Source organism: Struthio camelus, chromosome 1 (assembly GCF_040807025.1).
Source record: "Struthio camelus isolate bStrCam1 chromosome 1, bStrCam1.hap1, whole genome shotgun sequence".
NCBI classification, from domain to species: Eukaryota; Metazoa; Chordata; class Aves; order Struthioniformes; family Struthionidae; genus Struthio; species Struthio camelus.
In genome coordinates, this window is record NC_090942.1 from 127,895,813 (window position 1) to 127,923,328 (window position 27,516).

Consider the following 27,516-nt stretch of genomic DNA (forward strand, 5'->3'; position numbering starts at 1 on the left):
GAAGACTAGGATGAAACGGCATTGTGGGTTTTCATTTCTTTCAGGCTCAATTTCAGCAAGATACACTAGTTCTTAAAAAAGAGGTCTTAAGTTTCCAGGGCTGGCAGTTAGTGTAGGGAAAATGCTCTGAAAATTTCCAAGTCAAGCTGAGTTCTTTTCTACTTGGGCATCGCCACAAAAACAGATTCTGCATGTCAAATAAGATTTCACTGAACACTGTGCTATCCCGTTTTTGTCACTGGGATAACACAGGCGTAGCTGACCAGCTGGTCAGCTGAAAATGAGTACATCTACTGATGCACAAGTAGTAATAGCATTCCTTTCATACGTGGCTGTACTCATTTTGCAATACTAAAAGAAGCACGTGTTGAAAAACTTAGTTGCTAAACAACAATCCAAATGTACAGAGAGAGAAATTCAGTTTAGTAAGGTTATAGATTTCCCCCCACACCACACATTAACCACCAAATACATCACCTATGAATGTTGTTTCTACGCATTCGATTTACATTGTCAGGAACATGAGAAATTGCTTTATTATTTATTGGCTTGTTTTATGGAAGACCAAAGATTCCCTAATAACTGTTCTGAACAGAAAACAGGACTGAAATTAGTAATGGGGAGGGAATTAAATCCATAGGCACTTTGAGGACTGCTATTTTAAAGTGTGCCATCAATATGAGGTACTGTGTATTGCCTGAAAACGAGCACTGCCATAATGTTGCGACAGTAACATGCACATGAAACTTTTTGCTTGTACAATCTTTGTTAAATACAATTTGTTTTGCCCAGAGTGAAGAAAGCATTGCACCTTTTACTGTAGCTATCTGTTGAAAGGCAGCAGCTGCAACAAATAACATAAGCTATCCTTCTTCAAAGTCACAAAGGGGCACAACACTCAATTTGCCAGCTGAAAAGTAATCGCGACCGCAGTCACTCGCAATTCAGGGGCAGGGAAAAGAGTCACAGCCTTAAAATGTCACAGGTTTTACATGTCTCTACAATCATTGCACTATTAAAAGCAAACACATTTGGCAAGGCTGAACTAGCACATTATATATTTTACCTATATAGTAAAAAATACATAATAACCACCTCTGAGATAGCTTGTTTAACAATTACTGGTCCAAATAAATATGAACTATTTCAACTTGAATAGTCAGGCTACAATTTTTGAGTTAAAACTTCCAACAAGCATCCCCAAAAATAAATGGGAAAACTTTACCCAAATTTAGTAAGTCCAGGTAAAATGGTATTACTAAAAAACTATGAAAAGATCTGAATTAACTGGAGCACTAGAGAAAACATGGAAGCATAAAAGTGATCTTTGCTACACAGCATATTCAAAAATCTTCTGTCCCTCCCTTATTACACTAAATGCATAAGAATGCACTTGTGACTGAATTTTCCTTTGTTCATCTCAAAACTACAGACCTTTAATTTGATAAGCAGCTTTGTTTCTATCAACTCATTTGTAAAAAACACCATCAAGCTTGTGCTCATTAAATATATATATGTATATATAAAAACATACAAAAAGTACAAGATAAATCACATTAAGAAACTTTTACAGTGTAATTGTCCTGATTATTTTATTCTTAAGGGCCAAATTTTTTTGTGCACAGAATTTCAATGTGACTGATGTTCCAGAATTCAGCATAGTGCCACTGCACAGAATTCACCTTTCTGTGCAGTCCATTAAAAAACAAAAACAAAAAAACCCCAAAACAACACACACCACAGGACAAAACATTCTTCTTAAATCAAATTCTATTTGTGAATTCAGCAAAATAATTTCTATAAAATAAAACAGCAAAATATTTAAATAGTATAGGGTGGGCTGTATCTGTTTTGCAGGGGTATTTGGTTTTTAGACAGGTTCCAAAAAAATTACACACATTCAAGTTACCAATTCTCATTTAAATACAGTATTTACTGATGCGTTTCTTGAAGTCTTTGAACAAATGTTTATTCTGGAATAGAGATACCTCAGAATTGTATTTGACTAACCAGTAGTTTCTTTTATAATTAAACCCTGCTTCTAACGTTAAGATTTCCTGTATAATGGATAAAGAGCTAAGACAATTCTTGCTTTCAAGTAGAACTGTGAACGAGCAGAAAACCAGCAAGTTAACTTGGTGCAGTGGCACTCACAAGTACTGTGTGATTTTGTTGACTTCCACTTCACTGGGATGCAGTAGAAGGAAAGTGTTAGAAGTTTATCTAATAAGCTCTACCAAAGAAACAAAACAAGCACACCAAATACAGTCTATTATGCTCCAGGCATCCTGGCATAGCAAATTTTTGCATATTTGTTTTAAATCTTTTAAATTCCTATTACTGAAAACTAAGTGTTCTTTATCCCACCCAGAGACAGAACTGTCAAACATCGGATGTGAGGAACATATGTGAAACTGAAAACCACTTGTTTGTCACATTTTCCCTCCCCATTTTATAGTCTAGGTGTAAGAAGAAAAAGTTCTGAGCAATACAGTTGTCACATTGGGACAACTGCTGTCACGTTCCCCCCCCACCCCCATTGGCTACACTAACTTGGTGTGAAGCCATGCTAAATGTTACAGCATAACTATAGCTTCAAAGTGATTAACCTAATACCAGAATGAAAAAGGCAATGAAAAAAGATCTAGAAACAATGTTACATCACCAATTTTCCACATCAACCAAATAATTAAAAGGTTACCAGCCATTACGTTGCTCATAGTAAAATCGACTCCAGTGGCAAAGAATTAACATGAAACTATTTTTGTGGTTGACATGGATAGGCTTTTTCGTAAAGGAGTTGATCCAACTGCCATGAGGCAGGCAACACTGGTTGCAGAGCGCAGCAGATATATCAAGAAATTATTTTTTGTTTTTGTAGATCTGAGAGTCTCATCAAGACAAAAAAAAAGTTTCTTGCTTAAGAATTAACAGTCAAACATTAATATACTATATACACCTTTGCCATTTACACATTAGCATCAGGCCATTTATTACAAAACACTATACACTTTCCACTGCAGGCGGGTTATATATTGACAGCAATTTTCTGCAGATAAGACAGTGAATAGACTCTCCACTCCATGTTGATTAGGAATAGTTTTTCTAGTTTTAAATATTAGCCAGACACAGAGAAAGGTTGGACTGTAAGGCCTGGGTGCACAGTCTTGATGGAGCAAGTTAATTGATTATGTGCATTTCACTAATCTTTTGTCTGAGGCGGGGAAACTTCTTCACTGCCTTCGTAATTTTCTTGTGCTCGTTGGCCAGTTCGCTGAGGGTTGTTCATATGATGTGCTGCCGGGCCTGTATATGGCTGTCCATGCACGTGGTTATTCTGCAATAAAGCATAAACATTTTGAAGGGACATCAAACTTGTAGACTGCTTCCTATCAAGTTACTTGTTTTTGCCCTTTGCATTCAAGCTATTAAAAATATCCCCAAAACACTGAACACCTTGTACAGTAATAACTGTATGAACACACATCACAGTTTCTTCATTCCTGTGAATTATATCCTTCACTTACCGTTTTCATTTACACAAAAGTAAACAAACTTTGCGCTTGTAAAGATAAAAGGATTAGCTAAGTAGTAATTTCACCCTTTGAATAACAAACGTCTACATGCAAAGCAAAAGCAGCAAGAAAGAAAAAAAGGGAGATGAAAAGAGAGACTGCCTATGTGCTGCAAACATTAAGTTGAGCACATATTTTAAACAACAGATTCAACTAGGTTGATTTTTTTTTCCTAAAACACTGGAAAAACATTAGAGAAAACATACCTGTATTTAGGTAGCACATTTAATTATTATGAGGGTAAACTTTAAAGTTATACAACTGAATAAAATCTAGACTAGTCCTTTTCTCCAGATGCTGTCCTAAAATCGTACAATTTAAAAATGATCATACACACATCTAGCAAACGACATTATCTTATCTATGCTGCTGTTCTGCAGAGTTTGACCAATTGCAGAGAAACTAGGAACATGAGGATTGTGTGTGTTAGTGAGAAATGCCACCTATTGCAAGAAAGTGAACACATCACACGGGTAACAGTGAGGTTACGTGTGTCTGAATTCCACAGGAGCGGGACGATCTGCATCACTTACCAACTGCTCTGCTGAAAACACCAAGTAAGGAAAGCAAGATGAACGGGAAATGGGTTTGGGCAGGAAAGGAAATTACATTAGTAGATTCAGAATAAATAAAATGATTGGAACAAAGAAAAGAAAAATGGCAATAGGGGAATAGGGGATCTATAAATTTAGTCAATTCATTCCAAAAAAAATTCTGGCATGATTTCTTTCAGATCTGGCTTTCCACTAAAGATGTTAACAAAGCAGCTATTTAACCTAAAACAGATCTGAATGTTATATGTAGTTATGTTTTGAAGGACGAGTTTGATATAAAATAAACCCATCCATATTTTTAAGAAGGTCTTCCAAACACACAAATCGAAGAGTAAGACCTCAAGCCTGATTTATCATTAAAAAACAAGAAAGCAGTTCCCAAAATAAAGTACTTTCCAATGTAAAAAAAAAAAAAAAAAAAGACTGAATCAAATTCAGAGTGTACTAGCCTGGGATGACATCTGCCTCTCTCCTACCTTCATACATGATTAATCCTCGATCTGATAAACATTAAAATTCTCACATTAGAATTTTCATGATGAAACTATTCCTGGCAAAGTGAAGCTGAATCTTTATCCCCATACCTTTAAGTGTAGCATTTCATAACAACACGCTTCTGGCTAAATACGTAGAATTTAAGTTAGCCTCAATGTGTAAAAAACAAACAAACAAACAAAAAAAACCCCGAGCAAACTTGGACTAAGCATAAATGGTCAAACTCTGAGCTCTTTACCTGTTGATACTGGGAACCAGGTGAATGGGGATACAGTGGGGCATCTTCAGGTGGAGAAGACTCATGTTCATCTGGGGCATCAGGATCATCTGGTTCCTGAAGTTTGAAAGAACATTCAATTCAATTAGGTAAAATGTGCACTGATTTTTCTACCTAGAACCAATATCTGTAAACGACCATTTCAAGCATGCTCAGACAAAAATCATTTACCCTACATCATCCTAAAAGAACAGTAATAACCTGCAGCTTGTATTGTGCTACGTAAGAACTTTCTTACTATTGACGTATAATTAAAACAAAACAAAAACAAAACAAAACAAACCCCCACACCTCTTCCATTCATAGTCGACTCTAACTGGTCAGTTTCAATTCAATGTTGATAATTCTGTAAGGGACAGATGTCCACATAAACAGTAATAAAAGAGGTTAAAAAAAAAAAAAAGGGACTATACAATTGAAGTCAATGAAAGTACTCTTGCATAAATCTCTATTTATAAAATACTTATTAAATTGCTACCTCCGTAACGACTGGACACTAAGATTAGCTATTTATAGAAGCATTTTATTTTACTTTTTACCAGATGTCAAATTAATTCTTTACCTCCTCTGGGCAGAGTTCACAAGCTTTTGCAAGAGTCATTCTAGCACTGTGTGATCTCTCTAGGAAGTAGCCATTTGATGTTTCGTTGCTTTGTACTGGTGGAGACCAATTATTATAGGTGTATTGGGGATTGCCAGTGTATGGTCTACGCTCAAGCTCGTCTCCGAGCCATTCTACCGCCCAGGTCCACTTTCTCTTTAAATCTCCATTGCTCTGCAGATGGAAAGTTAACACATCATAATTCTTAAAAATACAAATATTTTTTTCCTTCTAAAAATTAGCCCTCATAAAACAGATCACCAACTGTACAAGCTGCTGTTTAAAGCTGCTATTTAAAGCGCTCTCTTATTTTCCCTCCAGTATCCTTTTTACTCAAGGAAAACTTGGTAACTAAAGGGAAGTCTGCGTGAATTCACAGTTACTGCAGTTTGCAGTTACGTTACACAATCACAAATGCTCTCAATGCCACATATTGACCTTCTAGTATAGGAAGGTCCACATGAGCTTCACTTGGAAGTAGCAACTCATCCAGTCAACGAAAACTGAGTAATATTTTCTACGCAGAACTGGGGGAAAAAAAAGCAGCAAGAGTCAGAGTGAAAGGTATCACCTGAAGGATCTGGTAGGCTACAGGACAGTTGCTGAAGAGAGCTACCATGCACTTTATACACTGGTAAGCTCTTTTCTGATAATGGTTCTTAGAGCGCTGAATGGTGTCAAACAGTCCATCCCTGTCATCTGGGATTCCCTTAAGTGCATTGTGAATCCTGCAAACAAGAATTTAAAGTTAGAATTTTAATCTCTGAATTCAAGCTTCAGTTACAGTGTAATCAGAAACAGGATGACTCATATAGTGAATACTCTCATTTTGATAACAGTTATTTTTTAATCAAAAAAATTAACTTGATAGAATGCAGGCATAATTTATAATTTTAGCAGAACATTCGGGAATGTTTAAGCACGTCAGTTTTTTAAACCTCCTGAATGAGATATGATTAATCCTAGTTACAGGAATCAAGCTTACCTGGTAAATTTTTCATTTCTGATCGACTGCATTTATAGAATAGACCTTTAAACACGACAGGTCCCTACACAGTTGGAATAGCTATATCTTCAATAGAATGGCTACTCACCTTATAGTTACGGTTCTCCAAGATAAATACAGCTCCTCTGAAGATATACATATATGTGCGTGGGGATAAGGGACTCGGGCATTCATTGGAACTAAATACACTTTCTGCACATTCTGCTCTTGAATGAGGGGTAGTGGAATTGATTACCTCAAGTTCTTACATGATTTCAGAAATCCACATACTTTTGGCTTTGAAAAAAAAAATCAGAGAGTACGCCAAGGAATCTACACTGACAATGCCTCAAGGAACTACACTTGTTGTAGGAAAAGTAAACGCCCTCTTTTCCTTAAGTCTCTGGCAACAACCAACAACTGGTCTCCAGGCAGCTGACAACTCAGGCTACCATCTGGAAGTGATGATGAGCTTTGCTTCACTTGATTTAACCTAATGGTACTTGTAAAACTATTATCCCCAAACTTGTACTTGCACTGGTCAAATCAAGAAAATTCATGAGAGAGGGTCTGATGCCAAAGAACAGCTATAGTTATTAGCAGGAGAATAAAAGGAACATTGAAAGATGTACACTGTTTAAGACCAAAGGACTCTTAATTTTCTGCAAGACAATGCAGTTGGAAGGGATTACTATTTACTATGGACGATTACTATCTTTTTTTTTTTTTTTTTTTTTTTGAAAGAGTAGAGAAAGATCACTAGAACTCTTATCATAGCAAAACTAAGAACAGGATAGAAACCACTGCTCCAAACTACTGCAAAATATAGCAAGAAATCAGAGGACAATTGCACTTGATGGAACCCCTCTGCTGAGGGCAACACACATTCAATGAAAAAACCATTCCAAAATGCAACTCCCTCTCCTCTTCCTCCCCCCCCGCCCCCGATCCCAACCAAGGAAATTCAATGTTTAATGTAGTGTCCTGTAGACTTAAGACACCTTATTGAAAGCATTTGTGTAGCAGGAAGAAAATACATACAAATCACATTATATATGCTACCAATCTGAAAAGCCTGCAAAGAGTATTCTCTTCTCTCACCTAAGCCATAATTCCTATAAAGAAAACAAAGTAGTCCTTTCAAATCAGTCCTCAGGTTTTGGAATGTGGTAACCATCTTCTCTGAGAATATCTTCTAAAGTCTAGGCAACTGACGAAATCCTAAGAGTCCAGTCTACTTCTACAGGGAATACTTATGATTTCCCTCCTTACTGCTGCAGTCAGTTTTCACTAAGCAAGGGTGCTCTTACCCAAAGTATTTTAAATGTCATATGATTTATGCCTATAGTAAATTGCCTATATTCACAAATTATGAAACAGAGGTATGTTGAAATAGTGCCAAGTAGCATGTCTACGTTTATTTTGTGATAGCTCATCTACTTCCATATAAAACTTTTGAGAAACTGACTGAGAGTTCAAACTCTCTCAGATAGTCAATATGTGCAACAATTACTTTTTTTTTTTTTTTTTTTAAATCTCAGCTTTCAAAAACCTTACTCTCTAGACATGAAAATTAAGTTTGAAATTTGAGGTTTATTTAAAAGGTAAAATTATCACGTACTGAATGTTTATTTCTGTGAAACATGCCACGCTCCCCACTTCACAATCCATTTGTATCTTGGCATCATTCTTATGACTGTTCATGCTAGTAAAACCAGGCTGTCACCGGGTCCAAGATTCAATCTGTGCAACTTGCGGTAAACGCCAATGAATTTAGCTTAACTGGCACATTTGTGAAAATTTCTCTTGTATGTAAAAAATCTTTACAGGACTGCGTGGTAATGTCTCATACCTCTACCTTCCTTACTATTCAAACTGTAGATCTAGAGTCATCTCAAATTGAAATACAAAAAAGGAAAAAATGTTTTACCCCTGCATTTTGACTAAAAATAGATTTAAAACAACCCTCTTGAAAAGGCTTAGCAATAGAATCTCTGGGAAAACAAACTGCACAAACACAGTAATCTTGAATTATAAAGAGACAGGTAAATACTAACCTGTGAGTTTGCCAAGAGTCCTCAATTAATAAGATTTGCAGAAGCAGATCCAAATAAGGTCGAAGTTCGTACGTATATGAATATGCAACCTTAAAAAGCAAAAATGCAGAGAATGCAAGACAGCATTTCTTTAAGGCACAGAGATTACATGATGCAATAAAAAAATACAGTTGCTTGAAGTTTGCTGTTTTAGCACAGGGAATTTAAAGGATACCTTAAAATACCACACACTTTTGTTACGTTGAAAAAACAAGAACAGCAAAAAACACAATCCTGACACTACCAACATTTGTTTGTTTGTTTGTTTTTCAAACCAGCCTTTGTAACAGAAAATATTTCCTCATGAGTTCCTAACAGAATTGGTCTGAAACTCTCAACATGAGGTACTAGAGAAGCAACCTTGAAAAATACCTTTAGAAAAGGAAAAATACGAAACAGCGTTTTCCACTGATACTGCTGCTTCTAGACAATAAATTATTGGTTTTCCTAGAATGCAAAATAAATGGTTAAGTGAACTAATAGTGAAGTAATTTTTATTATGATTCTTTCAAATGCCCCCTCCCCCCCCCCAAACGGGCACAGAAAAATGTGATGTTTACATGGTGAGGAGGGGACAAAACCCAAAACAGACTAATTTATAATGACGCATCCAGAGCTAAAACCCCTTTTATTTGGAGTAGTAAAGTCTAGCTAACCTTACACAGAGTACGAAGGAGAAACAAGACAGCGCAAAACAAGATTCCTTCTTGAGCCTAAAGCCAAGGATGTTTTGCAGACTTTTAAAAGAGGACCTTATAAACATATACAAAATAAATGCAAGGAAGATCTTAGGAAGTGATTCTCACTTTCTGTGTAATGAAAGGAGCTTTTTTAAGGACAACGACAGAAATGCTGAAGGTAATGCCCTTGCAATACATAAAGGCCAGCCTAGTCTACTATGTTCTATCCTTAGCATTGCTTTCCTACCTCATAAAAGCTTAGACTGCTTTCCTAAACTCATAACAGGACTTGTCATAATAGTCTGGTACAATGTATACACCCAACAGTGAAAACCCTATCAGAGGATGACAGCTTAAGGAAAGCTTATTTATCAAATATAAGTTCAACATTTAATATGACAACATTTCTATTCATAAATACGGAATCTTGCATTATACGCCTTTAAATCCCCATCTTCCTCCTAGCTTTTTATTTTTACCTGCCAGAGAAGTTCACTGAGGACAGTGGAAGAGAACTGAGGATTCTCCCAACAGCAGAAACGAAGCAGCTTGATAGTCTCTTCTGAATTGCTACAATCTTCAATAATTTTCTTCACGTAACTAGTTCGCACAAACAAGATGTCTGCTACGTTCTGCTGAAGTGCCATTATAGGTTGAGATAAATTAGGATCACCATAAGGGTTGGCAAGCGGAGGATTACCTAGAAACAAGCAGTTATTACTGATGAAAAGGTACTTAAATACTTCCAGTGCAGAGACAACAAAGTGTAAGTTGCTGTAGCCCATCAATAAAAAAAAAAAAAAAAAACAGACAAAAGAAAACTTGTAACAGTCAATTTGCTTTGAAAAATATCATGGTATGGAACGACTGAATCTTCTGATTGTGAAGCTTGATACTTGCCCACCTGAGTGTGCTACTTCTGAGTTAAGAGAGGGAGTGCAGTGACAAAAGTAGAACAGCTGTAGATATGTTCATATGCATCAGGAGGAATTACTGAGAGTTTCCTTAGTGAAATCCTCTCATCTCCTAAAAATGTATCTGCTGCCCTGCTTGTGTAACACAGTCCAAATGTATTAAATTTCAGGACACAAAGTCTATTTAAGTTCACTAGGCAATGGGCAAGGATTCAGAGGAACATCTGTGGTAGAACAGTCCAGTCTGAATAGATAAAAAGAGTATACTCTTGAAAGAATCAAGAGAGGTAAATCTTATTTTGTAGGCTTCATTTTGCGTAAGGGAAGACTGCTGATTCACTCCTGATGTTTCTCGATTTAGCAGTGTTGCGTTTTCAGTTATTGCTCAAAGATGCACAGAATACCAAGAGAGAAATTTTTAGGTTAATATGCTGAAGCAAAAATAAATTACCCTGCAAACAGGAATCATAATTAATAATCATACCAGTGATCATACAAAGCAATGTCTTCTTGTAAAACATCATGAATACAGTGAACAAGCAATTAATTTTCATAGGTAGCATATCTTTTCAGTATGAGCCCCAAGTAACACACAAAGCCAAACCAAACTAAAATTGCCAAAAGGTTCTGAAGCTTATTGTAGCAGAGTAAATTTTCAGTTCATTAACCTTACTACACTACATTCTAGGCTGTTGGCGTTATAGCCTGAGACATCAAGCTGTAATGAGTTTGTTATTAAACAGCTTCCCTAAAAATTCATAATTAGGCTTTCTAAAATATGCTTCATATAGAACATAAGCAGGCTATATTCCATGTAGCCTAATGCTTTGTCAGCGCATCTCAAAAATAACTACTTTATTCAGCTGGTGGGGAATACTGATTTATGCTGTGGTCTACTAATTTCTTGTTGGTGCTTTTACGCATAGAAGGCCTGGCTTCTGGCATCCTTTTAGCTGCAACTGAGCACTGAGCGGACCTTTTTTAGGAGACATCCACAATAAAGCAAGATCTCCTTACTGATAACTTGTATTAGCTACTTTAGAGCTTGCCATAGTTTTTTCCTGTACAGATTACTTTATACTGGTAACACAAAAATCATCTGTTATTTTATTTCCTATTTAGAATTAAAAGAAGAGCTCTATGCAACTCTTAAGTCAGCTTAAACTATTCTAAAATCATGCTAATATTTTGTATCACTACTCAATTATTTTCCTGCATCATTTAGGAATACATCAAGCAGCATGAACTCCAGAATGGATAGCTATCTTTTTTTTTTTTTTTTTTTTTTTAATATGTTGGTATATCAAATCAGATTTGCCTATAACAATCAATAAATATTTGTCTTTAAATATAAACAATTTTAAACATAAAAGGCAAACACTTTTCCAGCTAATGCAGTTTATACATAGTAACAAAGCAAGCACACAAAATATTTATTGATATGTTCAGTTCATTTGAGCAAAACTTAAAATTCACTGTACCATTGATAGAAGACTGCATGCGTGATGACACATTGCAACAGCGGATCAGCTGTGACACAACAGTGTATAACTTCCCCAGTTCAGCATACTGGTATTTAATTGGAGGACCTGGACCTTCATCCAGAGCCACAAGCATAAATGTTGCAGGAACATTCAGTTTCAGAAGCTGTGTCTTTTCTGCTACACCTTTACACAAGAAAGGAAGAAAAAAAAAAAAACCACACAGATGATTTAATATTACGCACAGAACTCGGGGTGTTGCAGGAAGAAGTACTGTGGCTTTCGCTGAATGAGTACTCCACATCCATACAGAAGCCTTCAGTTAACAGCAGTAAGACAAGTGCAATTAGCTGCCTTACACTGCTATTTCATATTTATCTCGGTAGGACAGATTGTGAGATCAGCTCCAGAAGTGAAATTAAGTTATACAGATACACTTTCCTGTCTGGATTCTGACTACTATGAAAAACTGGTAAAGAAGGAAAGAAACTAGAGCAGAAGAATTGTACCGCTCTTCTATATAACAGCATTAAATTCACTCTTGGGGTCATGATGGAACAGTGCCTGACAAAGAATGCTTTCATAGAGAAAGCATAAGAAAACAGTACAATATAGGTGAAATTAAATACACATGATTACTTAAGTTCATTTTACAGACTGTCTCTAATGATAAACCCACTTTTTAGAACTTTCGAGAATTTTGTAAGGGGACTCTGATTTTCATTGACATTCAGTGGAATATGCCACTTAAAGACAGGTGTGTAGCGAGAAAGTAAGATTTTCTACCAAATGCATTCATTTTTCCAAAATTATACTGTTACTTCCTGTCCTTTCAGTACAAGCTTCTCCTCCAGCTCGTACTGAAGCCGAATAAAACAAAAAAGATGATTTCCTGCAAGTTAACAAAGGAAATAAGCTTCAGCCTATGTACTATTGTATTGTGTCCTGTTCTTAAAACTCATATCGTTTTAAGGGAATTACACTGAGAAGATAATTTCTTCAAAGATAATAAGAACCTGAGTGGTTTTTCAATAAAAACAAGAAGCACTTAGTTTATCAAAACTAAGACAGGGAATCAAAATCCTTTAGTGGGCAAAGATAATCTGAAGAGCTTTTGGAACTTTGGGTGTCAATCCTATGTGGGAAAACTGAAGTAACTTAGTTTGGACTGATACACTTGCTTACATACGCTTACGCCATAAAGTAATCTAATGGAAATGCACATTTATATCACGCGCAAGGTGACGAGAACCAGAGGCGGCTCAGAAAGGACGTACCGGCACTTTGTGAAATCTCCAAGGGAACTGATTACCTAGTTTCATACTACCTGACGCAAAAGACTGAAAATACCGCATGGATTAGAATAAAAGGGGAAGTCTGCTGGACTAGTGCTGTATCTTGTTCAGGAATTGCTGTACAGGAAGATGCTTTGTCACTCAGGCTACGAGGTAAGAAAGAGAAACGGGCCACTGACAGAAGATCCTCCTAACTGGGAAAGATAAGAACGCAGACCTCTGTGATAGTTCACTAGATCTGAACCTATGGCTGCCTTCATCAATCTGAGAGTGCAAAAGCAACCATGTATCCATTCGACTTGCATTTTATTGCTCTTAATTGCTCTTCCTGAGGGCAAGTAAATAAAACAGCAATTTATTAATCCACCTGATAAATGGTTCATCATCAACTGATTTTCAGCGTGTTGGTAACGCTAAGAGAAAGCACGTTACAGTGGTTCACTTGAATGTGAGTAAGACTGATCTCAGTATAACAGCAAAAATGATCCTTGTTTGGAAAAACTCCTGAAAATGTTCCTGCCAATACAGTTTATTAATTTTTTTAGGATGCAGACTAGTAACTTTCTATGCAAAGAATCTATGCAATCTAGAATTTGATGCAAGCTCGCCTACTCTTAAATCTAAATTTATTACTAATTTCATAATGCTGGCTACGCAGAAGACACATAACAAAAAACTGGTGATACTGGAAGGACCACAGCCAATATTTCATCTCATCACTATAAAACTGATACTCGTTTCATCTCAGTTATACTACAGCATATGTATAAGTGGGCTCTGAAGGTAGTGCCTGCAAAAGCAGGCAGTCCTACTAGCCTTGCATTCAAAGACGCTAGGAAAAAACTCATGTGGAAGCACACGCAATTTCTAATCTCCAATCAGAAAATTTAGCATTCTAGTCTTCAGGAAAAGATTAGTTTTCTCAAGCCTGGGAGAACTTCGCCTAAGCTTTCCCGTATTGCAAAAACACTGGCTTTTCTTGCCTGTGTTTATCTTGGAGGAACTACAATCAGAAAACTCCACTATCAACTTATGAGGAATTCTTGCATTCTTTTACCTCATACGAAGCCTACAATGAAAACATTCTGGCAAGCAACGCTGTCTAATAATATACACAGATTGAGTTTAGACTTCTAAGTGGCCTATCTCCTCAGCCTCCCAATGAGCCTTTACAGGGAAGGCAGACTGAGCCAAGCGTTTTGTGTTCACAGCTGTGAAGCTCACCGGTGAACTGAAGGAACCAATATGGACATGGCACAATTGCAGCAATCTACTGACACTTCCACAAACAGAATATGGCATCTTTCTCTTTTTTTCAACTATCACCTTCCTCAACTTGTTCAGTCTCAAAAGAGTTAAGAGTCCTGAACAAAGTACAGCGTCGCTTGCCATTTCCCCCCGCCCCACACACCCTCTTAGAAGGACAGTGTCCCACTGTTCTGAACTTGTTGCTTTAGTCTTCCAAGGATGGCAGGGACACAAAAGGCCAAAACATCAAACTGGAGGAACACAGATTCTCTAAAGAGCATCTATACTGCAGTTAATAACAACAATTTGCCTGAAGCTGATAAACTAGATTCTCCTGCCATTATCTGGATAACTGTAAAATTAATGAAAAACCAGTTTATTACAGCAACAACAGTGAGCGCACGCAATTTGCTTACCTAGGTTGGCATACATCACAAACAGATTGAAATACTGCTGCAAATGGCGCCCATGTTCAGATACTTCCCTTCTAAGAAGATTTAGTACCGCTCTCAGTAAGTGATCGCTTAAACTTAAGTTATCATACGCCTGTAAGAAAAATTTTGTAACATTAACAGTACATCCTATAAAATATTTATTTAGGCTACATTTTCTACCATGGCAGAAAACAGAATGGTTAAAAGGCATGGGCTGCTGCCAGACAGAAGGGACTCATACAGGCTCCAAAATCCTAGCAGCTGGTTAGTCTTCTGTATCTCAGACAAAACAAACAAAGTCCTGAGTTAAGCATTAAGTTAATGTCTTAGTAAGAAGCATTAAGTTAATAACCTAGTAAGAGACATACACAGGGAATAAGATTCCCATCACTGATTACTATATTAAAAAAAAAAAAACAAAACACAACTAGTCCCACTGACTAAAAGACAAACAAATCAAATCTACATAGGTATCTCAAATAACCTCATGAAACAAAACACTGTTGAAGCCTATGTAGCGTTAATATATTACAAATTCCTTTGCTGGATACAGTAGTTAAAACATGCCGAAGAAATAAATGGAAGAAACAAATGAAAGACAAGTGTCTTTCCGTAGACATTAAAACCCTGAAAAATATGATTGAGCAAAGGCTCATTTAGGTTGACCTTTTAAATTTTAGTACAGCTCAGAAGAAAACTTTGTTTTGACAATTATTGTATTAGGAATCTGTTTTTTGTTTTGGCAATTCTAGGTGTATGAAATTAGGCAGTGTACGTCCTTCTCCTATACAAAGTTATGATTTTTGAGGATATCAGTGTTGCAGGGTACAGGGGGAAGAAAGTTTAGGTAACTTTTTTTTAAAATAAATTTCTACGTGGAAAACAAAGATTCGCTCCATTTTGCCACTGTTTCACAGTGACAACTAAATCAGACTAAGCTCAAAGTTCACACTACTTATTCTTGACAGAGATTTACCAACGAGGTGAAACAATCACTCTGACAGTACCTTTCACATAAACTGGTAACATTTGTAAATTTGTAATGCAAAACAGACTGTACAGTTCTCCTGTTAACACTGTGATCCATCTACTCCAGAAATAACTTTATATTGAGCATTTTTAAGCAAGAAATTTCCGAAGCTTTTAGTTAAGAAATTAAATACCTGACTGGAAGGTCCAGGGGAGGCAAAAGGTGAAGGACACGGTCCATCTTGCAATGAAAAATGTGCAATAAATACTATAAGTTTTGCAAATGCACCCCTTACTTCAGCACTAGGGCACTCCAGAAGATACTCAGAGAAGCGGTTTGAAACATTAAAAAGGACGTTGTGTGCAAACCAAAAGCGTACATTCTTGCTGTGACGAAGAAGAATGCATAACGCATCATACCTGAAATAGAAGATGACACAACTAAGAGATTATAGCCACGCACACATCAACGTTTGGCAAATACACTCTTCTGCAAAATTCGAAGAAAGTACATCTTAAAAGGTGATCCACACACATTTTTGCTCACAAAATACCTACAATCAAATAAACTATAATTCCTATAGCAGTATTCTCTTAAACTCAGAATCAAAAAAATCTACATCATCTACAAAACAAATATTAAACTACAGTGTTTTATTTTCTGTCACCAGTAAGAACTGAGAAAGCATTACATCCCCAAACCTCACAATTATTACTCGATGCAGGTCCTAAACTGGCAGCAATAATTCCCTCTGTATTGGAACCCAGGAAGAGGGTCAGCAGCGGAGAGTGTGTTAAGTGGACTTCATGAGCTGTTTGTGACAGGTAACTAAACATGTAACCTATCAGGAATTTATATCTTTGTTTATAGATCACAAAAAAATACTAAAATAAAATATCTGGTTTTAGAGAGGTCTTATCTGATTTCTGTTGTTTCTCCAGCAATACTTGAACTCCCCTAAAGCTCTAAAACCATAGGGGTAACTTAGCTGCTCTGAAAGCTGCAATAGAAAAAAAAAATCTGAGGTGCAACATTCGCCACGTATTACCAGACCATTTACTAGTTGGTGGTAAAATACTGGCGATACCAGGTTCTCTCTTTAGTTCTGCCAGTAATAACCCCTGTTCCTCTCTCAAAGACAAAATAACATAGTTCAGTTTAAAACAGACTGAAATGCTGTGGTGCTATGAGTCGTTACACTACGCAGGTTGGAGTTACAGGCTCCATGGCAATGTGTATAAGCACTTTGCTAACAGTCCAGAGGGTTTTATGCATTTCACAGAAAGCATACATATAAAAGCTGCATAACTGTCTTGAAAAAAAGGTGTTTTTTAACTAATTAAACCATGAACAATCGTTTTGAATTGAATTCAGAATACACAGCCTATGAGTTTTGCTCACTAGGTTCTATCCCTTTACTCTTTTTTTAAAGGAAGACAAAAATGTAGATTTAAGCGCCTTCTGAAACTGAATGTTGACCATGTTCACATTTGAAGATGTTAATACTGGAAGAAATTAAGCTCAGCAGTTCATTTTAATGCTCAGTTCCTTCTAGTACTTTTTGTTCAAGTTTCCCCCCTTTTCCATGTGCATTTTGACCATGTATGGAAGACTGAGGACACACCAACACATCTCTTATTGCCGTATTTATAGAACTGGGATCTTTTAACAGAAAACAATTTTTTGAAACTGTTGTTAAAAGACAATATACCAATCACTAGCAGGGCCACGGACTATTTTCTTTGTATGAAATCCTGTGGTGAAGAGAAATCTAGCAGCAAGCTGAATACTAATCATAGTTATTTCTTCTGCTTCAGGCAACAGATGATCTTGTCCTAAAGAAAAATCAAAATACTCAAATGTAGACAAAGTAAGAACAATTTACTTCTAATAGTTTTACTGATTCCAGATTAATATTTTTTTCTGACTGATTGTGCTCAAATTTTAATACGAAACTTGGTCAAAACAGCCTTCAGCTTTAAACTTACATAATATGTCATTACCTGAAAATGCAAGCTTTAAGATAGTAACAAGTAACGGATGGTATACATATGCCTGATTTTTAAGGCATCTCTCAGCATCTCACCTCTGAAAACTGCCTACATTAGAAGAGTCCACAACTGAAATATTTTAACATGAGCTAGTACATAAACTGAATAGAAGCTGAAATGATAGTTCATCAAAATATTTTCTGCCAAACGTTCTGACATGTCTCATTAATGGAGAGCTCAACAACAGATGTCTAACTGTAGCAGTCCAGAAAGACAAGAGCATTCAAAGCAGAACGTGCAAAATTTTTGCTGGTTAGGACACAAATTCTAGACAACACAATCAAAATTTTTCTTGAAAGAAATAAAACTATAATTATTGCATCCACGTACTAACCTGGAGGAGGGTTTAAGTAGACACTATTACAAGTAAGCAACTTCTTTATGAACTGGAAATATTCTAGACTGTACTGCATACGATTATGCATGAATTGCACGTTCTGCTTCCGCACACTTCGCTCAATGGCTGATGGCATTTTAATCTGATAGGGTTTAGTGGTGATAGCAAGTTCTGAAATATATTTTATGAGTTCATTGTCTTTGTCTATTGTGTCCATACGTTCATAAAAAAGAATGTAAGCATTCCACCACCTCTTCTGACGTCTGTAGGACATACGCTTCATCATATGATCAAATACTTCTCCCATGTATTCTCCACCAAAACACTGATTTTTCATTTCTTCATCATCATCCATTTTACATTCTGTTACATCTCCATCATCAAATTTATACCATCGATTTTTCTCACCATCTCCACCATTTCTCTGGATAATATAAGAGTAATAATGTCCACCACTGGCCTGGCCACTGTGTACAAGTACACCAACAAGCCTGTATTTTGTGCTCCCACAGTGTTCATTTTCTGACTGTTCATTCTGTATTATCTGGTTTTCAGGATTTACATCATCTCCTTCCAATTTAGCTACACCTGCCACTGTATAAGGCTCCATGTCCAGCTCTCGTGGAAATTCAAAGTAATCATTGAACTTGATTGCACATTCCCTTTCCCAGTCATAGTCAAATCGTTTCAACTGGATTGCAAGAACTGGAGGCAACTTCTTGATCAACAAGCGTTTCACTGTATCAACCTTAAAAAAAACAAAACAAAAAAAAAAATCACCACACTAAGTTTTCAGCTCTTAAGTTTCCACATACTTACTAAGCGCTAAATTCAAGAGTTAAAGGATAACTTTTTTCCTGAACGTGAATTAAAACGGAACTTCTTAGTAGAGCTGTAACAATACAGTTGTATACAAATCTAATATACAAGGAAACATTACCTTTTTGTTGCATTTTTCACAATGATATGCATTTGCACCTTCCAACAAATCTCCTTTGACATACTGCTCCAAAGAATCAAGAAGGTTTTGGTGATTTCTTATATCTACGTTCAGAGTTGTGAAGGATTCCTCACATTCGTACCTACAAACGGCACAGACGTAACAGAAAGATAGAGGTGTGTTCAACTTCTGTTTTATGGGTGCTACATAGCACCCTACCGTGAAGTTTTTGTTCAGCATTTGATGTCAGCTTCTAGCAAAAGGAGGTAAGCAATAAAAAAGGAACATATTCAATAAAGATGAGTACTTTAATTATTCTTTTGCCTACCTGACCTGATTAAAATGTTATGTTCACAAGAAAATGAGGAGACTTCTATCACACCTGCCAGAGATGGAATGTCAACTCAGACTCACCACAAATGCAGCTTGAAAGAGCTGCATCAACAGCAGAAAAATCCCAAAACAAACAAAAATAACCACACAAATACCACCCTCAACCTCTGTGAAGTATTCGTGTAACAAAGATCATACTTTTTAATCAATCTAGACTTATAGCTGTTTTTTAAAGCTTCAGCAAAAACTAAACTGCTTTAGTTCTGCAGGTATGAAAAGTGTTGGTATACTTCAGTACCTCAAACGTAAATATACAATAAGGAAGTTGGCACTAACTGTACGGTTTGCATATTCACTTAGGTAATACTCACAAGCTTTGGAAAGCAAATATCATTCAACACGCAAACAGATATTTCCTCATATAACACTGACTTCACAGCAAATATTTAAATTTAAAGTCAAAGCTTCCAGACAAAGAGAAAATACATCTCTCTCTTTAGGACAATACGCATACTTCTTCATGAAACCCCCACTAAATTGACTAATACAGCTTGTAGCTTATACATTATTCTTCAAGTGCAGAGAAGCTGTTGTAGAACTTCTCCGTGATTTGGTGAAACAAGTGAATACTGCAGATCATCCATCCTTATTTGTTTTCAAAAAACAAGCAGAGATTAAACCAAACTATGAATGTCAAAGTACACTTTCACACTTAATGAGATGAACGGTACGTAGATTAATCCTAAATGTAAGTCATGAGAACGTTCAGCATGACACCTACCATGCTCCAAAAGTATGAGTTGAGAGAATTAAATTATAAATTAGATGCACCATTCACAACAGCACTTACAAAATCCAATACTGAGGGCTTTCAGAATAGCTACATGCTTCGTTTCCTTTCTGAAGAGCATTGTTAAACTATGCTTAAAATTGGCTATCACAGTTCAGTAATAAACCATAACCAAAATGTTTAAAACAATAAATATAGAGCAAGTTGCATAGCTTTATTATTCTGAATTGATAGAGTCAAAAAAAAAGTTTTTTCCTTCCTTATCTTTTTTCAAAGATTGTTCAAATCCTTACTCTGGTATCTCTAACTTTCCTAACTTCAAAAAAAAAAAAAAAACACACCACCAAAAAAACCCCCCTCTGAGGGGGTATTGGGGGACGCTCTGAGGGGACGCTCTTTTCCAATACATATGCTTTAAGCTCAGTAGAACCTTATAATCTGTAGGGCCGTCTAGCAATTGTGTGTTCAAAAAAACATTTCCTGAAATGTTTTTGTCTCGCAGTCTTCATAGGATTATATTACAATGTCTGCACACTACATTTTTTTTCCATCTGCACTAATGGTAGTTATTTTACGAAAATCATAGAAATTACTTACAAGTGTCTTAAATTCTCTCAAAAGATGGTGGAAATTCTTTCTGAATCTTCTCACACATCTTGTTTTAAACCATCTAAAGTAGCCTGATTGACTCGTGGCACTCTTAAGCCAGTAAAGAAGCACAGACAGCAAAGTATTCTACTTCTACAATAATCTGATTTTTTTCCATCACTGACCTTTACTGCCAGAAATTAGACTGATAAACACAAATATTGTATTACAGCTGCAGAAAATAGTTGAAAATAGATTCCAAGAAAGCCTTTATATTTTTCTATCTGAAAAACCTAGACAGTTGTCTTTATAAATCACTTGGCATATTTATGACTGGCTTTGACCTTCTGTGTTCTGATATGACCTTCAAGTAACAACCCTAGCAATGAATTAGCAATGCAGACAACCAGTTAAAACATCTTGGACACAAATGGATTTTTCTTCTTTTTTTAACATAAAAAGAAGCTATGAATAAATTAGAAAGGTCTATTCCGACATAACCTTAAAGGGCCTGTTCCTCTGATAAGCAATCAGGCATGTAAGAGTTTTATATAAGAGTGAATAGATTAATATTTAGAAGCACTTTCACCAAAATAATAACATTCATTCCTGTACTAAACAACCTGCAAATTGAGAAAGGCTGTTCACTTGCCATACCTCAATAGTACTTAGCATCAATTTTCTCCTCCCAAGAATACAAATCAAGCTAACATTTCTATTAGGAAGCACAGTTGTGCAAATCTAGTAGAGACACAAAAAGAGAGCTAATATTTGAAGACATGTATGCAACATAAGGTACAAATGATAACTCAGCTTATTTCACATCTTTACCTTCTGTTAATTAGGCGTTAAAAAAGTAAAAAGCCTGATTTCTTTTTACATTCTTACAATATTTCAACTTACTTATCATAGATTTTAACCCACGAAACAAAGTATGATGTGCCAGTTAAACGTACTAATCGACACAGAAGTTGAAACTCAACTGAAGTTGAAAGATTAATCGCAATAAAATCAGTTCGGATCAGGGTTTATTCCTGTGCTTCACTTACTAACTGAAAAATAGGCATACATGGAGGTGAAGTTGCAATGGCAACACCCAGAGGTCTATATTGTTTAAGAGACACAAGTTACCTGAAAGATGTAGGGAACAGCTAGAATGCCAAGTGTTAACATCACAAAATTTAACATAATAATTAAAAAAGCCAACTGCTAAAAGTTCCTGATGAGTATCATGATAATGGGAAAGCAGGCAATAAAAAGGAGAAGCAAAATTTGATGTCCCTAGTACAAAGTAACAGGCAGGGAAAAATATCATCCCAGTTTCTACATAATAACAGACTCTGGGTTAGCTACTGCTATCCTGGAAAAAAAATCTGAAATTTGATTGCGAATAATTCTTTCAAAGTATGAATTCAATAACAATTAAAAGGTAAACAGAACATTAGGATTTATAAAGTAAAGAACAAAAAAAGTCCATCATTAAGCCATCTTGAAACTTGGATACAATTCTGACCATCCATCTCAAAAGGGTTATAGAAGAAGTCTAGAGGGGTACAATGCCTAGTTCTGTTCTTTCCCTAAAAAGCAGTTATTGATCAGCATCATCAAGAAGTTACTGGGCTACAGCTACAGACCTTCAGTTCAGGTTGCTGTTGTTGTTTTTAATATAACCCATATGAAGCTGAATTTCCAGAACTCCATATTCAAATTTTAAATCACTGAAATGACAGCACAAATCTTAAGAAAAAGATAAACTAACTGTATCATTCTCCTTAATTACAGCTTATAGGAGGAGTATGAATGGCGTTTTAGTCATTAGAAATAAAAAACCCATCCGCTCTATCCTCACGCTATGGAAATAAGACAGACGATAGCAACAGCTGTAAGCCATATCCAAGAGTTGTACTCATTGCAATTGGTTCCCAGTATGTTTTCACTTTTAATATGAAAAAAATATACCTTTTCCTCCCCTAATCAATACATAATGCTTCACATTCAGTCTGCTAAGTGGAGGCAAAAATAATTAAATATTTCAAGGCACAATATAGGTATAATATAATTAATGTTAATTCTGTAGCAAACAAAGGTAACCAAACCAATTAGTTAAAAAAAAACAACCAAACAAAACACTCACAAACCCACAACCACATACACTCCTGACTCTTCCGTCACTCTTATAAGGTTGTGCACTTTTCAGTATCTTCATTATAGTCTTCTTATACAAACATAGATTGATTTGCTGTAAAAAAGAAGAATCTAAACACTTACCGATGTGGGCATCCTTGACAAATCTTCTGATCAGCAAAGGAGCCTCCTAAAACTTTACTCAACATTGCTGGATGGCCCAAAGCTTTTAAAGCTTCATCTAAACTGTCCACCAAGGAATTAAAAAATTCTAAAGCATCATGTTGTTCACGTAGATTTACAGGCTCACCCCACAGTCTGAAAAGAAAACCACGTTTTTGTCAAATATTTTGTATTTTGTCCTCCAACAATTTTTTTTGAAGCATTACTCAAGTTACTCATCCCTTCTTCTTTCTGGGCAAAACTACTGGTTTGTGATGTAGTGTACCAATTGGCACTCTGCCCCTGACACTTGCCAACTAGTAAGTAAAAGTAAGCTTTTGAGTATAACTTCATAATCAATTCAAAAATATACTATCTAGTTCAAGAACTGCTGAATTCAGCTTTACTATGTTGCTGCAAATTTTGTTCTACTAACAGACTTTCACAGAATGGTGGAAAGGTTGGATAGCAAATATAAAGCTGCAAAAGTTTTGCTAATTTACATTTCTAAACTTTACTATCGTTTCTTCTACCGCAATTAATTTTGTTGTATTTCAGTGTTCCAGTGAAAAGATATCAATACTAAACATTAATTTTTTGTTTACCTAAATTGTTTCCAAAACCCTCTCGGTACATAGTACTGTAGTCTGGAAGCTGCTAAATGACCAAAAATTACTTGAAGATGCCTCAGAACTCCAATGTTGTACTCTTTTCTATCTTCTGTTTTACTCAGCGCTGGCTTGTCTTCATACTGATGTGGATAACCAAATACATCATCTCGTGGGTCAACATTGCTCTGAAAAGCAAAAGAATTTGTGCAATTAACTTTGTTAGAATAAACACAAGGTGTTCCATACTCCTATCTGAAGAAAAAAAAGTTTTCTGTTCGTGTTAACTGAGGTACAGTGACAGAAATAGCGTATGGTGCTGCTGAGCACAAATTCAAAGGGTGGAATCTGCCAAGACTACTACTTGGATCTTCTGAATTCCCTCTCTGACAGCAAGTCTATTCAGGTAATAAATACTACACTGTTGTCTCCACAGCCAGCAGTAGAGAAAGCAAAGTGACTAATAACTTAAACACATAACCTTTTCAAGAAATAGAATTACATTTTAAAGACAATAAACAAATTCCATATAATAAAATTTACCTCATTGTCCTGCTTCTCATCCCCAGACATATCATCATCTACATCACTGCCTGTGCCTTCAATTGCAAGGATCCCATTTCTGATGGCTGGAATCATGTATAGCTGTTGAATGACGGAGTTCATATAACAAGTGGCACCAGCGTTTTTTAATCCTACAAATCCCTTTGGTGGTCGAGGCCCAACAGGTGGTAGATATTCCCATTCCGTAAGCGCTTCACAAGCTAAGAGAAAATAGCAGAAGGTGATAAGAAAACCACTTCATTATAAAACAATTAAGAGTATCGGTTATTGTATTGAAGACAATTCCAAAAAACTAGAATTTGCATTAGTCTGTATCATACTGCAGTTCAGTAAAGCAAACATTCCACCAAAAACTTAATTGCTAAAATCAACACAATTTTTATTAATGATAATTCTATCTGTAACCTTAACAATGTATTACACCATTTTGTTTTATTGCTTAGCTAAAAAGCAGGCTAAGCAAAAATTCAGTGTAATTATGTACCAAACACGATTATACTGAATACAAGTCTTCCCTCTACGCTAGTAAATCCCACAGTTAAAGAATTCAAGATATCAGTTAGTAGTATGCAGTTAGTTTAGAGTATATAACCAATTCACAATTTCTTTTTTTTTTTTTCTTAACCATCTTACAATCTTTTCCACGTTACAACATTTCACTTTTGCCTCACTTTTCCTTACCAAGATGGCAAACAGTTTCTGATAATGCTATCTGTGTGACTTACGGTAGATTTTTTTCCCCCTGAGTCTCCTCCCTTACACCTCTCACATCACTTCCAAGTACATTTACAATCACAGGTTTGTCACACTGGTCTGTTGTTCTGTGTTTTTTAACACAGACAATTCTGATGTGAAAGCAAAGAGTGTGTGCATGTGCGCATGCATGTTTATAAGACAGCTTTCCTTGATGTATGAAGCACAACACACACAGAAGTTTTGTTCAATATATACGTACACTCTCCTGTCTGACATTCTGTGAAGATTTGGCCTACCAATGTGTTTATGAAATATTTTAATAGAAGGAAATGCCATAAAATCTTTCTAAATACAAGGTAATACATATACTATTCCCCAGTATGAGAGGGCAAAGAAAAAAGAGTGGGGCAGGGGGAAAACTACACAGCTGTCTTTTTCATGTGTTTAAGAAACAAACAGCAAGAGACTGAAAAACCTCACAGATAAGACACAGAGACTCAAATGACTCACTCCTACTACCAACTAGGCAAGTAGCACTGGTATCGCAATAGGCAGCAGGCAATTTTTACTGTGGGATACTATTTCTAGTTGCTTATAATTTTCCTGAACTATACTAGTTTAAATATAGACTGAGGTGGGAGATTTCACAGAATTTTTGCTGTTAATATCATAGCTAAAACCGTCTAACTATCCTATTTAGGGATGGGCAAAACATGCTCCTGTGCATTTGTTTTAAGAGAGTCCTGCATGCTTTTTATTGGTAGCAGGATCTCTGCGTCAAGTATGTGCCTTTGGCCATCCCTGTGAAAATCAGCCCAAATTTCATTTGACCACAAGCTTTTGAAACACTAACTTATAAATCCTTTTGTTGTATACTGCAGTTGCTATAATCTTTCTCTGGGAAGAAGGAGAAAGTTCTTTAAGTGTATGGCTAGGCTGAGTCCAAGACTAAAATTGAGAGGAGAAAGAACTATGACAAGCAGACAAGTAGCATAGAGTTTAAAAGGCAAAGAGGATGGTGAAAGCGTGCCTGCGTATGAACAACGATGACAAAATTTGGTGAGCAACCAGGAGACTGGAACTAAAACTAAGCAGAAGATACCTGATGAGGTGCTGGGTCTGGTTAGGCAGAGTCTTAAACAATGAAACAGAAGCAGAAGATACAGATAGTATGTGGTATCTGTGAGCTGGCAGGGACAAAGAGGAGCAGCCAGAGATCAGGGTAGGGTCAGACAGTGTAAGAGGCTGAAGGTGGAACTTGGAAGCAACCATGTAATGCAAGTTGGCACGTTAACTGCATAAAGAAGGCCACATAAAGGCTAGACTAACAAACATGTCTAACTTTAGATGGCGTGATTTTGTAACCTTTAAAGCAACTACAAATTAAAAAAAAAAAAAAAACCAAAAACCAGTATATACATCAGCTGATAATATAAACAAAACTTATACATAACATAGACATTAAATAAATAGAAAAGAGATAGTTAAAAAATATTACATACTAGTGATTGCTGTACCTATGTAATACATTTCAGTCAAGGTGTCTACTATTTGTTTGAGATTTCGGACACATCCCACTGCTAGTGCAACCAGTAGCTCAAAGCCAGCATTAATAGTAGCTGGTGAACTACAGACTGGTATGGCCTGCTCAGCAGGCAATTCTCCATTTCTCATGTATTGTAAATAAACATTGGATGCTGGAAAGATGAAATCATCTATCAGCTCCTGAAAGAGACAAGAGAAAATAAATGAGCTGTTAACCATAAAAGTGTTAGCTATTTTACAACAGACTGGAAATTATTACACAAATAAATGTCTGAAAACTGAAGGAGTCCTTAAAAACACCAAGAGTTAGAAACTGAGACTGATCTGAGCTTTTAAATTTTGAATACAATAATTCCATGCACCTCCCCCTCCCCCTAAAAATCTGACTATAAACCTGAATTATTCTTGATCAGTTAAAAAAAAAAAAATTCAAATCATGTCAAACTGGTATTACGTGCAAAGCCCTATATCAATTAACACTGAATGAAGGTTACTACTACACACTATCAGAGATAAAAAGGAAACACTTCTGATATTAAAGAGATGCTCAAACGTCAGGTACTTTTTTTAAACCTACCATAAGCATTAATAGCAGTAAATAAGAACATTTGGGGGGGGGGGGAGAGAAGGGGATGGAGAACGGGATAAGGAAAGAAAGTAGTCGCATACAGGACTACCACGCATTTAGCTTGCTATCCTTGTACGACGGTTGAGTCTTGGTATTTGGTATTGACGGTGGAGTCAGTTTAACAGATCATAGCAAGTCCAAACACAGTGGTTCTGAAGAATCAGAATGCTATATACTCTCATGAATGAAGTTTTTTGTTTTTTTTTTTAAAAGAGAACTTAAAACTCCAATTAGAAGCTCTTGCCAAACAGTTAAACTGGGATCTTTTGTGGTTTCAGATCACAAAATAGGAATCTGCCTTTCACTGATTTACAGCAAAGATCAGAAAACACCACAGGTCAGAAAATGTGCACTTACTTTAATGAGATTAGCACCTCCTTTTTCACAACCAATGTGGTATTTCTTTTCAGGCGTCTGGAATGCCAACAACTCTTTTGTTACTCCAAGGTGACCCTCTAAGATAGTTTCTTCAACACCTGTCTCCCCTGTTCTTTTTACTTCATCCTGTCATTTAAAAGAAAGTTAGGGTACTCTAAATGACACCC

General features: G+C 36.2%; 1 protein-coding gene across 2 annotated transcripts in view; it reads right to left on the minus strand.

The window, feature by feature from the left end:
* Window positions 1–1,499: 1,499 nt before the first annotated feature.
* USP9X (ubiquitin specific peptidase 9 X-linked) overlaps window positions 1,500–27,516 on the minus strand; it is a 110,449-nt gene continuing 84,432 nt past the window's right edge. Inside the window, exons 29-45 of one of the 2 annotated variants that reach the window (XM_068916456.1) lie at window positions 27,329–27,475; window positions 26,316–26,523; window positions 24,082–24,302; window positions 23,536–23,726; window positions 22,913–23,086; window positions 18,934–19,075; window positions 17,991–18,741; window positions 17,317–17,440; window positions 15,799–16,024; window positions 14,618–14,747; window positions 11,659–11,844; window positions 9,743–9,963; window positions 8,545–8,633; window positions 6,074–6,230; window positions 5,464–5,676; window positions 4,863–4,958; window positions 1,500–3,337 (exon numbers count right to left, since the gene is read on the minus strand). In XM_068916456.1, coding sequence (XP_068772557.1) covers window positions 3,203–3,337; window positions 4,863–4,958; window positions 5,464–5,676; window positions 6,074–6,230; window positions 8,545–8,633; window positions 9,743–9,963; window positions 11,659–11,844; window positions 14,618–14,747; window positions 15,799–16,024; window positions 17,317–17,440; window positions 17,991–18,741; window positions 18,934–19,075; window positions 22,913–23,086; window positions 23,536–23,726; window positions 24,082–24,302; window positions 26,316–26,523; window positions 27,329–27,475 — 3,411 coding nt within the window. In that variant the 3' untranslated portion in view covers window positions 1,500–3,202. Of the gene's footprint in view, window positions 3,338–4,862; window positions 4,959–5,463; window positions 5,677–6,073; window positions 6,231–8,544; window positions 8,634–9,742; window positions 9,964–11,658; window positions 11,845–14,617; window positions 14,748–15,798; window positions 16,025–17,316; window positions 17,441–17,990; window positions 18,742–18,933; window positions 19,076–22,912; window positions 23,087–23,535; window positions 23,727–24,081; window positions 24,303–26,300; window positions 26,524–27,328; window positions 27,476–27,516 lie in introns of both variants that reach the window. The other variant, XM_068916453.1, reaches the window with a different exon arrangement.